Source organism: Pelobates fuscus, chromosome 5, assembly GCF_036172605.1.
Source record: "Pelobates fuscus isolate aPelFus1 chromosome 5, aPelFus1.pri, whole genome shotgun sequence".
Taxonomy (NCBI): Eukaryota; Metazoa; Chordata; class Amphibia; order Anura; family Pelobatidae; genus Pelobates; species Pelobates fuscus.
In genome coordinates, this window is record NC_086321.1 from 371,806,178 (window position 1) to 371,820,976 (window position 14,799).

A 14,799-nucleotide genomic window follows, 5' to 3' on the forward strand; every position below is an offset into this window, starting at 1 on the left:
TCTCTGTCTCAGGAATTTCTGCCTGCTAGTAAGAAGGTAAGGAGACAAGTGGACCAGTGAGTGCTAGGGGGCAGTCCTTAGAAAGCATGGAGTGAGTGCATCATTAGACACATTTATGTCAAGCTCAGGGTGCTGCCTGCATAGTATGCCCTTAGTTGGACAGCCTGCAGGATTGGCGGGCAGCCTGACATGCATTCATGCCAGGCTGTCCTTCAAATTCGTTGGACAGACATGCCCCCTTTTTGGGCATGTTCTCCCCTTTTGGCAGGTCTGGTTACGTGATTCGCACCAGTGGCCCACCCTTTTACCCCACCCATTGACTTCCTGCTTCACTGGACACAGCTGTTAGGGGGTATGGATTTACTTGAAAGATGAAAGTATAAATTAGAGAGAGATTAGCATAGAGTATGTGTTTTCTTATAGCTGAATCCTATGAGTTTCCCTCCAAACACCATCTCCATCAGATACATGACGCTTGGGAGGTATGACTGTTTTTGTGTTTTTGGTCGATAAGATTCTGTAATTAGGCCCATTATAATTGTCAGCACCAGGCCCACTGTGCTCTTAATGCGGCCCTGACTAGGGTGGGTTCTGAGTACGAGTGAGACCTAAGTATCGCCTCATATACGCGTCTCGGGAGTATGAGCTGTGACCCCCTGGTAACCACAGTAGTATCCTTTCTCATGTCGTGCGTCCCACGTATCACTAATTTAATTTTAATAATAATATTTTTTTTAAATAATATATATATTTTTTTAAATTAACTCCCTCCTTCCTCCTCCCCCCCCCTTCCTCTTATAACGTATATACATACATTGTCCTTACCACCCCACCCCCCCACCCTCAACCCCTTCCCCCTGCTGTCATTCCATATTGGCCTGCAGTGCGCTACGAACATTCCCACCATGTCCCTTATCACAATATGGCTAAATCTACTGCACATCATTTGCTTCAACACAGTAATCAAATGCCATATATAACAATGACGTTTGATACTCATCGAGATGAGGGGGTTCTAAGAGCTAAACTTCTTAGCGCGGTAGACATCCAAAGTCTCGGTTTGCGGATCAAAGGGCCTCATCCCATAATGTTACTGTGTGCTCAGTCAGAAGGGATTAGTCGTGTTCTCATATTCGGTGAGGGGTGACAAGTCCACCGTGTCCCTCAATCCCCCCCTCCCCAAGGCTTCAGCTGGGGGCCCCATATCGGACACCTGGGAGGAGGATTTTGCCACCAAAAATACAAGAAAAATAAGAAAATAAAAAGTGAAAGAGCTGGGTATCAGCAGTCAACCATATCAATAGAGGAATAATACGTCCCGGTCTGTCCACTCCCTATGATCTCTTCAAGTGCGGGTGTGGTACCTTGTCGCGGAAAGGGGGTGTTGCAAATCACCCGGCGTTGTTCCCAAGTTCCATATGTCCATTACTCCCTCCTGTCCTGGCAGCCGCGTGAGACAAGGTAGGGGAATACTTCTGGGCAGGGAGAAACCTTGTGCCGCCACCTCCGTTCGGATTCCGGCCATTTCTGCCATCAATACGTCCTGGATAGTGGTGGTAAGGACCAGGAGGTTTGCCTTCTTGGCCATAGAGGCTGCTATCGTACGGAGTTCTTCTCCAATTCCCTCTAGCGTAGAGGCAGGAGTGTCTCCGGGCACTGAGGAGTGTGCCGCCATCTTGGGGCCTCTGGCCTCGTCGCGTGTGTCTGCCGGCATCTGCAGAAAACCGTCCATCGGACCGAAGGATTGGCTGGGTTGGGATCCCCTGGGGGTCCCAGGAGGATCACCCCGTCGGTTCTGTCCCATGGAAGCTGATATTAGCTAGTTATTAGGGCTTTTTAAGGACCGGCGGAGCGGAGCACACAGCTTGAGCTTCCATCCTGGTCGACGTCCAAGCCACGCCCCCCCACAATGGACATCTTTGCGAGCTGCAAGTACATGCTTGGTGTTAAAGCAGAGTAGGCACCTGTCTTCTCCACATTGCAGGTGCCTAGTCTGCTAAAATTTACCCGGCCGGGAGGAGAGGTCGTTGGAGGAGCTGTCTTCTTGCTGCTCACTGCTCCCTCATGTGCGCCACCTGCAGTGATGCCGGGCGCCGGAATATGACCTCATATTCCGGCATCAATAAACTGTGCACGTGAGGAAGCAGTGAGTGTGTGTATGTTGGTCAGTGTTGCAATGGTAGTGGCTGGACAGTGGAGGACCTGGAGGTGCACAGAGGCACGCAATGCCACGTCACATTCCGACATGACGTCGACGTGCTCCACCTTCACAGGGTTTCAAGAAGTAGTGGTGGGAGGATCCGCTTTGCAATACGGCAGGGACGGCGCCATTTGGGGTATACCAGAGGCCGGAATCCAGAGTCGCATACTGGCAGCGGCAATGTGAGTGGAGTCTGCTTGTTGGCTAGAGGGAGGGAGGGGACTGGGATTTAATAGAGGGGGGGTGCTTGGATTTGGTATAGGGGGGACGACTGGTATTAAGTAGAAAGGGGGGGACTGGGATTTAGTAGGAGGGGGGGGGACTGGGATTTAGTAGAGGGGATGCTGGTATTTTTTTATACTTTATTATACTTTAAGTTTCTATGAAAATGTTTTTTTTGGTTTTTTTGCGGCCCACATAAACTTAAACCTTGTTTATTTGGCCGGTGCTAGACTTTGACATGCTTGATTCACACCATATCTTCTCATCTGCATATCCTAAGGCTTTGTTTAAAATTAACTAGCTACATGTGTTTTCCCTTTAGACGGCTCAAATTTCCTAATGTGACTGATTTTCGACAATCCAAGTTTATGCAAAATAAGCTCTTTTCACAGACAAAGCTAGATTTATATATATATTTTTTTTAGATCCGTGTTAATGCAGTGAACCCCACCGTGGTAATGACTAATATGGGACGCATTGGGTGGAGCGATCCGGAGAAGGCTGGGCGTATGTTGAACCGCATTCCGCTGGGGCGCTTTGCTGGTCAGTCTGTATTTACAACCTTTCATTACTCTATTTTATTGGGGTGTGGGATTGGCTGAAAGTTAGACCCCCAGCTATTCTACCATAAAGCTTGTCAACCTTCGATCACAAAACGTATAAACACCATAACCACCTCAAAAGTGCAGTGCGGATAAAAGTTACCCTTTCGTTTAAAGATGTAGATAGAATACAGGATTCCTCAATATCCTCAACACACTAGAAAACTAATAATCTACAAGGGAACACAATACAACTCATGGGGTAATAAAGTATAAACTCAGTACTAAGGGTACAAGGTCACACTTACAAAAGTTGTGAAAATTCAGGCTCGTCAGTATGATGAAAATTCCATAACAGATGTAGGCAGGAACATGTAAAAGGAAACAAAGGCAAAACATAGTGCAGCACTGTGGTAAAATATAACAGACACTTTATTTGGTAAAACTCACAAGATAAAAGTAAAAAGAAAGCCCATCAACCAACATGTCCTGTAGGCACCCATCAACCAACATGTCCTGTAGACAGCAACAGACTTGCTTTGCTTAATGCCCCTGAAGAAGTCTTAAGAATTAGATGAAACACGTAGGGCCTTTTTAACATTTATATTTTATCCAGTATTGCTTATTATTTTGTTGACTATTTTTAACCTCTGGACCCAAACGTATTCTTCATATTACACCATCGTGGATGAGTACGGCCGTCTACAGGACATATTTGTTGATGGGCATCTACAGGACATTTCTTTTTACTTTTATCTTGTGAGTTTTACCAAATAAAGTGTCTGTTATAGTTTACCGCACTGCTGCACTATATTTTGTCTTTGTTTCCTTTTACATGTGTCTGCCTACATCTGATATGGAATTTGCATCATACCGAGGAGCCTGAATTTTCACAACTTTCAGTCACTCTGTTCTAACACTGATCATCTTATTCTCCCTTGTCCCACGGCACGATTTTTCTGCGTGCCAGTACATTCTAACATTAAGTACTCAGTCTTTATTTCTTTATTTAAATTTAAAAAGCAGTAACCCTAGCAGCAGTGTTGCCTACTGTGGGGGTTATTCATTATAAGCTCATCATTCCTCATTTAGTGAAAAGGTTTCCAGGTTTACACGGGCTGAGCAATTAAAACCCATGATACTAGTTCTTCCTCGTGGCTTGCAGCCTGTACAGCACATAGCCAAACCCCAATCTGAACCTCATTTTTACCCATATTGGTCTAAGCGGTCTGTTGTCCATTGGCTTTGTCTGTTTCTGAGAACCCTCTGCTGTGTCTCCTTATGGTCACAGTGACTACAACTTACCTCCCTAATTCTTGCTTTATTTTCAGAGGTCGAGGATGTGGTTAACAGTATTCTCTTCCTGCTCAGCGATAAGAGCGCCATGATAACCGGCTCGTGTCTGCCGGTGGATGGTGGCTTCCTTGCCTGCTGATCTATGGGAATCCAGTTTCTCCACGTAGCTCTCAATCTTGCTGCATCATCTCACAATCAGCAAATAACTTTGTGCAGTATTTTATATAATTGAGAAAATAATTGTCTACTTTCCTATATGCAAAGATACTGTGCGTGTATAAAAATAGAGTATGATTCTTAGAATGTATAATCGTTTCACTAATTCTATTTTTACAAAGAAATATCACTAAAACGGATCTGTTGTGCTTACATAAATCCTAACGAGTCCTGTTTTAATTATTGACATTAAAACCAGTACAACAAACAAGCAAGCAAAAAAAAAAACCTACCTTCTTATAGCAGTAACTTAAAAATCAGCCGGATTAGCATAATTATATATAGAAGAATGTCAGGACAGTCTAAAAAAAAAAAAAAAAAAGAATTTATATAATTGTCAAAGTAACTCTTGATTGACTGTCTAAAGTAGCACGTACATACCTCCATACAGTGTACATGTTTAACCATAAAGGGTATTCTCCGTGTCACTGACATACAGACCACTTTCGCCATTATCTGATTAGTGTATACCAGACAGCCAGTCTTACCACGCGAATCCACCATCACCCAATAATGCAAAATACATAATAAAAGCTGTACTGTCTTTTATTTGAGATCAACAAGAAAAAGATAACTTTTCCCATTTTCCGTTAAACTGCAGTTTTAACCCCTTCAGGACCGATGTACCAGGACTGTCTTGGTTTATGACACCACATGTCCCATAATTCTCTAAAAAGGCATAGGCTGGTTATTGTGGTCCAATCTCTGTAATTCTCTGGCCTTTTGTATAACCATTATTTGAGTTGGTCAGGACGGGCATTTGTGACAGGACTTCAACAAAGATTTTTATATATATATATTTTTTATCCAAAACAATTAGTACATAATTCACAGATTTCTTGTAGTCAAAACACAGAACAAGAACGTGTCCCCATGCATTAGAAATATTAGATGAGCAGCGATTATTACTGCGCCCTGAGCCATGCAGACCACCCACCTCCTTTTGCTAAATAAACAGTTAATTTCAGGTGGCAAACCATCCTCGGAGAAAAGGGAATCTATCACTGTGCCACATCAGAAAGGGGGTCTATCAAATCTGAATCCGATCATATCTCTGCAAAAGTGTAGTCCTTTTGGCGCAAAGAAGTTGTCGCTCCGCAGTGCGGAGATCGCTGTGTCGCCCATTTCCCTCCCCCCCATGCTCCGTACATTCACAAAACACTAAACCACGGAAAACATCTGCGAGTATCCGGCCTCCACACTCCTCTGGCAGGCCTTGCTTCTTTGGAAAGAGATGGTAAGAGCTAGTTCCGGTGTCCAGGATTTTAATTTTTGGTCTTCAGAAAAAAGTGCATTTCTTCCCACTTCTCTTAACAGGTGGAGGACATAGGACTGCTCTGATTGCTTCATCAAACACGGTCTTCAGGCCACGTTGGGTGAGAGCAGAGCACTCCAAATATTTGACGGAACCTTTGCATGTTAAAACAAAACAATTACTGAAAAACCATACAGATTAGAAAACTAAAATCCTGGAGGACCAAATGCAATATTTACATCAAAAAAGAGTTATTAATGTAATGGCGTACTGTGAAATAGATTGGAAAGTTGTCAAATGAGAAAAAAAGTCATTTTTGCCCCAAACTCAATAAGTCTGTCAGTTGAGCGATTAAATCGGGAACTTGGAAAATGTTTTCTACATCACTATTTTGGTATTTATTTTGTAAGCTACTTATATTTGACCACACTGCCTTAATTAGTAGATTGACATAGATTAAACCTATACAAAATGCAAGCATGCAGAAAGGTGGGGTTTGGTAGATTCAGGACCCTCCACTGGACACTTTAGCGGCAGCTGGTTATGGCATTAAGATGCCAATACAAGAAACCGCCTGGTCCTGTCATCTGGTGCAAGTGTGGCAATGGAGACCTCTCAAACCTCTGGGCTTTTGTAACATTTTGCCAAAAATCTGTGCAGATATCATACATAGCAGTCCCCGCCTTGTCCTATACCGTCTCACCAGGTTGTAATTTCAATGAAATGGTTTGAAGAAGAAGTTTTGATAGAGAGTTTCTTTATGACAAACTCATTCCACTGCTCATACCTATTTCACGGGCCATTGCCAAGCCTTGGGGATAGGTGATTGGAGAAAGCCTCTTGTCCCTGAGCCGTTCAATGGTGTCCTTATCGTCTCTTAGGTCAAGTTTTGTACCCACCAAAATAATTGGTGTGTTGGGACAGTGATGCCGCACTTCTGGGTACCACTAGAAGACATACGTATAACTGTTAGAATACGACAAGTATAGAGGTGGATTAAAAAGAGTATTGATTGTACTGGGGGACTTTAATCTGGTCAATAATATAAACCCACCCAGTATGACTGTAACCTAACCTACACAGTGCACCTAACGTGTGTGGGAGTCTGGAGTGTCCCTTTAATAATATAAACCCACCCAGTATAACTAACTGTAACCTAACCTACACAGTGCATCTAACGTGTGTGGGAGCCTGGAGTGTCCCTTTAATAATATAAACCCACCCAGTATAACTAACTGTAACCTAACCTACACAGTGCACCTAAAGTGTGTGAGAGCCTGGAGTGTCCCTTTAATAATATAAACCCACCCAGTATAACTGTAACCTAACCTACACAGTGCATCTAACGTGTGTGGGAGCCTGGAGTGTCCCTTTAATAATATAATCCCACCCAGTAGAACTAACTGTAACCTAACCTACACAGTGCATCTAACGTGTGTGGGAGCCTGGAGTATCCCTTTGATAATATAAACCTACCCAGTATAACTAGCTGTAACCTAACGTGTGTGGGAGCCTGGAGTGTCCCTTTAATAATAGTTTCTGGGTGCTATATTTACTTTAGCAGCAAACGCTTAGGTTATTACCACTAGGGGGTGCACTGTGCATTTCACATGTTGACTCTTAATATTACTATAGGGACTATAGTTTTATGTATTCACTAAACACTAGATTGTACATACTTAAAATCCATACTGCAAAAAGCAGAGGCAAAAATTGTAGGGGTTACAGTAACACCCTCAGAGCTGCAGACAAGGCACCATTGGAGTAAAGGTAACAGGGTATCTCTCTCTAAATGTTACATTTAATATACAGTTAATCTATGTGATACTTTCTACAGCCAGTCATTCTATGGTTCCTGTTACAGTTACTCTGCAGTAACTGTCCTGCATTGAGTGTGAATCGAGGTGTCTTTACCTTTGCTCTAACGTTTTCAAATGAAGCTGGGCTGACTAAGGAGAAGCAGATCAGGAAGACATCCTAAAGAAAAAGAGTCAAAAATTAACGGAAGAGGTTCTTTTAGGGTAAAACAGTCTGTTTTCATAAACCACGACACACGTTTTATGAATTGTCTGACGGATCCTTATAGAAATGGACAGTGCTATATGAAAAACCTAAACACCAAGAGAAATTAGCAAAATATTTTGGCCAAAGCTTGCACACTCACTGGATAATGCAAAGACATCTAAACACGTCAGCAATCTAATGCCCAATGCCGGTGATGGGTAACCTATGTTGCTATGTTGCAGTGTGCCACAAACATACAGGCTGTGTATAGATTGAACGCGGTCTGTTAGATGTGTTTCTTAATTAATACTAGGATTCACATCTGTCAATTCATTAAAACTAACAAATCCATTTATATACAAGGATTTACATCTCTCAAGCAAGAAAAAAAAAAAGGCAAGTGTGGTGTGGAAATGTTTCTCTCATTAAAATGTGCTTGGGTCAAAAAAAGGTTGGGAGCCCCTGTCTGTCTATTGGTGAAAATGTGACTGGGCAACAACCATCAGAAATGTATTTCTTCAATAGATGGGATTAGCAGAGGTATGGCTATCACCTTCCTAAGTTTACTATTCCAGACCTGTTTTAATGTTTAATTCCAAGCTGAAAGATAGAAGCAGATATCACGTACTGTCTGAGGGTAGGAGAGGGGTCGCAGTCGGTCATAATCCTCTTGGCCGGCCGTGTCCCACAGTCCCAAATTCACGGGTTTCCCATCCACCATCACATTAGCCGAATAATTATCGAACCTATAAAACATCGGAACTATGGGGCAGGTTTCCAAAAACAAAAATCATATTTACAATGCAATAAAATCCTACTGACAATCTTCTAGGGAGTGTCTTTCCTTTTAAATCCCAAATGATTTTACATGTTCCAGCAATGACTAGAATACAGAGCAGGGGACCTTCTGACAACGTAAACATGTGGGGAACGTGCATTGTAGTGATGTTGGAGGGTCCCATTAATTGGCAGTATATTCCCCCCCCCCCCCCCCCTGCAGACACAAACCTAGGCTATTACTTACACAGTTGGGATATATTCTCCAGGGAAGGCATTGGTTGTATAACTTATCAGGAGACATGTTTTCCCCACAGCTCTGAAGAAGAAAGAAAAATAAATAAATAAATTAAGCATCCAAATATTCCCATAAATATAGCAATAAAGGTACATATCCTTATACTGTATATGGAATCAATCATTGGATTATCTGTCAGCTGATTGCTGTACTAGTATAATCATGCATGTTTATAAAAATTATAAACGGAGTTCTAGGAATGGCCAGAGGAGTTACCCTCCGTCCTCCCCCTCAGTTTGCCTCATGCAGGTTTTTTATTTAACCGTTTTCTAATGATCTTGCACTTTAATCAGGATGCAGACGCCGGCTCTCACAGAGGAATAATCAAGGTCTCTAAAGATTTCATTTTACAAAATGTCATCTGATGTAATGAGAAAAACAATGGAATGTGCAGAACATTTATCGTGATTAAACCTGGTGTATTACAAGCAGATTCGGTCACGTTTGGACATAAATTGGGTCCTTCTAACCCCTGATCCAAAAAAATATTTTATGGCATCTAAAAGGTAAATACCCATCGGCCCGTGCCATCCTGCATTCAGACTCTGGATTCTCCCATTGTAATGGAAATGAGCGTCTCAGGATTTGCCAAGTTTGAGAACAATGCACTGTATATATCAGAACCTGGAGGTTTGCTCAATCCCCTGACAGTTTTTGCCCAGGCACACCATAGGAAGAGATCCATGTGGGCATTAAAGTATCAGTCCGTGGTCTGGGTTCAGTGGTCTTCTTTTAGTAAATACGGCAATGTCTACATCTAAGGGTTAAATACACCTCTAGTCAGCCTGACAGGCAGTAACTGTGTTTCCTCTGTGAGGACATGCTCTGTTCTCATAGCTAACGTCCATTTCATTTGAGGAGCGCAGCGATGGCCACTCATGTACTTTTCATGCCCAATGCATTGGACTGGACAAAAAAGAATGGTCATCATGACGTCATGGGAGGTGGATCGAGCAGATGCCAGTACTCAATCTCAGTGCATGAAAAAAGTTAACGCCCTATATTTCAGTTTTAGATTTCGAGGGTCCTGAATCTAAATAAAAAGAACACTATAGCACTAACAATATTATGTTCCGTTAAGGACTGGAACAGACACCATAGTATTTATTGATGGCCTGCCCACCTGGTGCCCATGGGATGTGCCCCTTCATCAACTGCTTGTGCTGTGCTTAATTACATAGAGGAAAGTTGGTCAGGACAAATGAGACAAAGCCTATAAAAAGAGTGGGGATACCGAACGTCTGTCCTGCAATCTTTGCAGGACCTCATCCAGGAAGCCCCTCTTGTGGCAGACAGAGTGTAAGCTACTAGAGGTACCACTAGGTAGCAATGTAAACACTGCCTTTTAAAAAAAAAAAACAGTATTTGCATTGCTCAGCCTGCCTTTGCCCCAGAACCACTACATTATACATTAAGCTGTAGTGATTATGTTGGGTCCCTTGATATTTACCGTACTTTGATTTCTCCCTTTCGTAAATAAACCCTTTAATCTGTCATAACGGTCAAGGAGGGCATCACCGGGCATGCTCATAATGGGTGGGTCTAACTGGGAAAAGTGTGGTACTGTCCCACCAAAATCGGGACTGTTGGGAGGCATGCAATAAGCTGTAGTGGTTAGTGTACCTTTTTAACCCCCTTAAGGACACACGACATGTGTGACATGTCATGATTGCCTTTTATTCCAGAAGTTTGGTCCTTAAGGGGTTAAAAGCTAAATAACTAGAGAAAAATAGATTTGATTTTTATATCGGCTCAATTAAAAGAAAAGTGTAAAGAAAAAGAAAGTCCAATAAAAATAGTAAAAATACAATCGGGAAGTATTACTTTACTGAGAGGGTAGTGGATGCATGGAATAGCCTTCCAGCTGAAGTGGTAGAGGTTAACACAGTAAAGGAGTTTAAGCATGCGTGGGATAGGCATAAGGCTATCCTAACTATAAGATAAGGCCAGGGACTAATGAAAGTATTTAGAAAATTGGGCAGACTAGATGGACCGAATGGTTCTTATCTGCCAATGCCGTTCTATGTTTCTATAGTAAAGAATGATTATTATTAATATGTAAAACAAATGAATCTGTATACAAGAAAATGTCTAGAACAAACCCCCTGGCACCTTTTACCCAGGACACAGCCTAATGGATAACTGACTATTTAAAAAATAATAATAAACTTTTCAGAGAATTCTTTATTTCACATTAAGAGTAATAGGATTCTCTTCTCTCTGGGCACCGCATGGAATTCTAGGCTCTACTCTCAACATTTCATACCTGCCAACAATCCAAATGGACAAAGACACAGGAACACTTTTATATAGGGTGTGTGGGGGTCGGCAGTTCTGAGAAATTTTAGATGACTTAATAATTTATACAACAAAAATGTAATTTCTAACAAGCACAATGTGCCTTATTTACACAGACTGATTTCTAAACACATTAAAGGACCACTATAGTGCCAGGAAAACATACTCGTTTTCCTGGCACTATAGTGCCCTGAGGGTGCCCCACGCTCAGGGCCCCCCCTCCCGCCGGGCTCTAGGGAGTGGAAGGGGTTCAATTTACCTCTTTTTCCAGCACCGGGCGGGGAACTCTCCTCCTCCATATCGCTGTCATCGGCTGAATGCGCATGTGCAGCAGGAGCCGCGCGCGCATTCAGCCAGTCCATAGGAAAGCATTAAAGTTTAGGATAATTGTACAGCGCTACGGAATCTGATGGCGCTATATAAATAATAAAATAATTATAAGATAGCAGAATTCGAAACATTTAACAGTAAATCTGCTATCGTTACATCTTCACTTTTTTTCCAATTATCTGCAATTCACTCTAAAAGGAATAAAACTCCAATATGCCGGAAAGAAATGAGGCCCAAAGTATATTGTTATTAAAAGATCCAAGTGAACGTGATGACCCTTATTCTTATTATACTTTAACATCCTGTAGTAGTCCCCAGGTGCCTTTCTACAGTATGTGGTCAAATAGCTTTAGAATTTCACTTACCTTGGTTCCCCCAGACATCTCCGCTCTGGTCCTCTTTTCTGATATATCTAATGTGAAGTTACTACTATTAACGACATTAACGCTACCCAACTAACACTAAGGATATCTCATGTGAAAGGAAAACATAGGACCAGAGGCGTCTGGGGGACCACGCTAAGTGTCAAACGGTTTGAAAATGCTTCCAGCGCACTCCAGTATCTATGAGTGTACAGGTATGTGGGTTTTTAACAGTTTATAGAGTAACCTAAGTGTGCTAAATGCCCTGCAGGTTAATGTATGTATATAAGGCATGCAGGTATCTGGTATTACATACAATGGGTGTGCTACATGTGATACATGTTAAAGTATTTATATAGGGGACACAGGTATGTGGAATTACAATGGGTGTAATGTAGAGGATGGTTAATGGGTCATACGTGTAACATGTAGGGGATAGATAGCTGGTCATGCATGTAATATGCAGATGACATGACATTTTACACATGTAATATTTAACATGCAAAGGATGGATAGAGGTTTACACATGTAATATGTAACATACAAAAGATGGATAGGGGGTTATACATTTAATATGTGGCAGGTAGAGGATGGATAGAGAGACAGACATGTAACATGTAAGGTATGGACATGTAATATGTAATATGCAGATGACAGTTCATACATGTAATATGTGACATGCATAGGATGAATAGCCGGTCATACATGAAACATGTAGAGGATGGATAGATAGACAGACAGACAGACATGTAACATGCAGAGGATGGATAGCCGGTCATACATGTAACATGCAGAGGATGGATAGCCAGTCATACATGTAACATGCAGAGGATGGATAGCCAGTCATACATGTAACATGCAGAAGATGGATAGCCGGTCATACATGTAACATGTAGAAGATGGATAGCTCGTCATACATGTAACATGTAGATGATGGATAGATAGATAGACAGACATGTAACATGCAGAGGATGGATAGCAGGTCATACATGTAACATGCAGAGGATGGATAGCCGGTCATACATGTAACATGCAGAGGATGGATAGCCGGTCATACATGTAACATGCAGAGGATGGATAGCCGGTCATACATGTAACATGCAGAGGATGGATAGATAGACAGACATGTAACATGCAGAGGATGGATAGATAGACAGACATGTAACATGCAGAGGATGGATAGATAGACAGACATGTAACATGCAGAGAATGGATAGCCGGTCATACATGTAACATGCAGGGATGGATAGCCGGTCATACATGTAACATGCAGAGGATGGATAGCCGGTCATACATGTAACATGCAGAGGATGGATAGCCGGTCATACATGTCACATGCAGAGGATGGATAGCCGGTCATACATGTAACATGCAGAGGATGGATAGCCGGTCATACATGTCACATGCAGAGGATGGATAGCCGGTCATACATGTAACATGCAGAGGATGGATAGCCGGTCATACATGTAACATGATGTGTAATTACACTCGGGCTCCGCCTCTCCATCCCCTCACCCGGTCTGTACCCACACAGAGATATTCGGGTCACTCACCCGTCTCCCACCACCACACATTTAATGGCCTGCATGTCCTGGGCGGCGGAACCGGCTCTAGCGGGAGCTCCTCGGAGAGACACCGACACTAACGGGAACAGGGAGGCTCCGGAGATAACCGAAGGCGGGCGGAAATAGCCGAGCACTGAGAACATAGACAGCCGAGAGGAGGCGGAAATAAACGAGCGCTGTTTACGGAAATAGCCGAAGGAAAATAGCGAGACCTTAGCGTGCATGCCGGAGATAGCCGAACAGATACGGAGATACCCGAAGGCAGGTGGAACCTGACGGAGCTCGATTCCGGAGATTGCCGAAGGTAACACTGACTGCCAAGCCCAATGCGGTAATAACACGGGGTATTACATGTTACATTGTATCAAACAGCTCACTGGGATCCACAAAGAAAACCTGTATACCGGTAGAATGAATGAAACTGAATGCAAGCCTGGAATCTTTATTAAAGGGACAGCACATTGTATCAAACAGCTCACTGGGATCCACAAAGGAAGCCTATAGAGTGAATGAAACTCAATGCAAGCCTGGAATCTTTATTAAAGGGACAGCACATTGTATCAAACAGCTCAATGGGATCCACAAAGGAAGCCTATAGAGTGAATGAAACTCAATGCAAGCCTGGAATCTTTATTAAAGGGACAGCACATTGTATCAAACAGCTCAATGGGATCCACAAAGGAAGCCTATAGAATGAATGAAACTCAATGCAAGCCTGGAATCTTTATTAAAGGGACAGCACATTGTATCAAACAGCTCAATGGGATCCACAAAGGAAGCCTATAGAGTGAATGAAACTCAATGCAAGCCTGGAATCTTTATTAAAGGGTCAGGACATTGTATCAAACAGCTCAATGGGATCCACAAAGGAAGCCTATAGAGTGAATGAAACTCAATGCAAGCCTGGAATCTTTATTAAAGGGTCAGGACATTGTATCAAACAGCTCAATGGGATCCACAAAGGAAGCCTATAGAATGAATGAAACTCAATGCAAGCCTGGAATCTTTATTAAAGGGACAGCACATTGTATCAAACAGCTCAATGGGATCCACAAAGGAAGCCTATAGAGTGAATGAAACTCAATGCAAGCCTGGAATCTTTATTAAAGGGTCAGGACATTGTATCAAACAGCTCACTGGGATCCACAAAGGAAGCCTATAGAGTGAATGAAACTCAATGCAAGCCTGGAATCTTTATTAAAGGGACAGCACATTGTATCAAACAGCTCAATGGGATCCACAAAGGAAGCCTATAGAGTGAATGAAACTCAATGCAAGCCTGGAATCTTTATTAAAGGGACAGGACATTGTATCAAACAGCTCAATGGGATCCACAAAGGAAGCCTATAGAATGAATGAAACTCAATGCAAGCCTGGAATCTTTATTAAAGGGACAGCACATTGTATCAAACAGCTCAATGGGATCCACAAAGG

General features: G+C 42.5%; 2 protein-coding genes across 2 annotated transcripts in view; one reads left to right on the plus strand and one right to left on the minus strand.

Moving 5' to 3' along the window:
• DCXR (dicarbonyl and L-xylulose reductase) overlaps positions 1-4,622 on the plus strand; it is a 31,740-nt gene extending 27,118 nt beyond the window's left edge. Inside the window, exons 7-8 of the mRNA XM_063453401.1 lie at positions 2,848-2,965; positions 4,296-4,622. Of these exons, the coding sequence (XP_063309471.1) occupies positions 2,848-2,965; positions 4,296-4,399 (222 nt within the window). The 3' untranslated portion in view covers positions 4,400-4,622. The remainder of the gene's footprint in view (positions 1-2,847; positions 2,966-4,295) is intronic.
• A 384-nt stretch (positions 4,623-5,006) lies between these two features.
• Positions 5,007-13,541, minus strand: RAC3 (Rac family small GTPase 3). The gene is made up of 6 exons (XM_063456201.1): positions 13,354-13,541; positions 8,760-8,831; positions 8,364-8,481; positions 7,646-7,708; positions 6,519-6,678; positions 5,007-5,886 (listed from the first exon to the last, which is right to left on the minus strand). The coding sequence occupies exons 1-6, from the start codon at positions 13,506-13,508 to the stop codon at positions 5,756-5,758; spliced, it is 699 nt and encodes a 232-aa protein (XP_063312271.1). The 5' UTR covers positions 13,509-13,541; the 3' UTR covers positions 5,007-5,755.
• Between the last annotated feature and the right edge of the window lie 1,258 nt (positions 13,542-14,799).

Excerpts from the sequence above, each read along its gene's own strand:
- RAC3 (XM_063456201.1), bottom strand. The coding sequence starts at position 13,508 with ATGTTCTCAGTGCTCGGCTATTTCCGCCCGCCTTCGGTTATCTCCGGA. Across the intron at positions 8,832-13,353 it reads TGTGTGGTGGTGGGAGACGG|AGCTGTGGGGAAAACATGTC; the intron begins GTGAGTGACCCG and ends TTTCTTCTTCAG. Across the intron at positions 7,709-8,363 it reads CCCTCTCCTACCCTCAGACA|GATGTCTTCCTGATCTGCTT; the intron begins GTACGTGATATC and ends CTTTTTCTTTAG.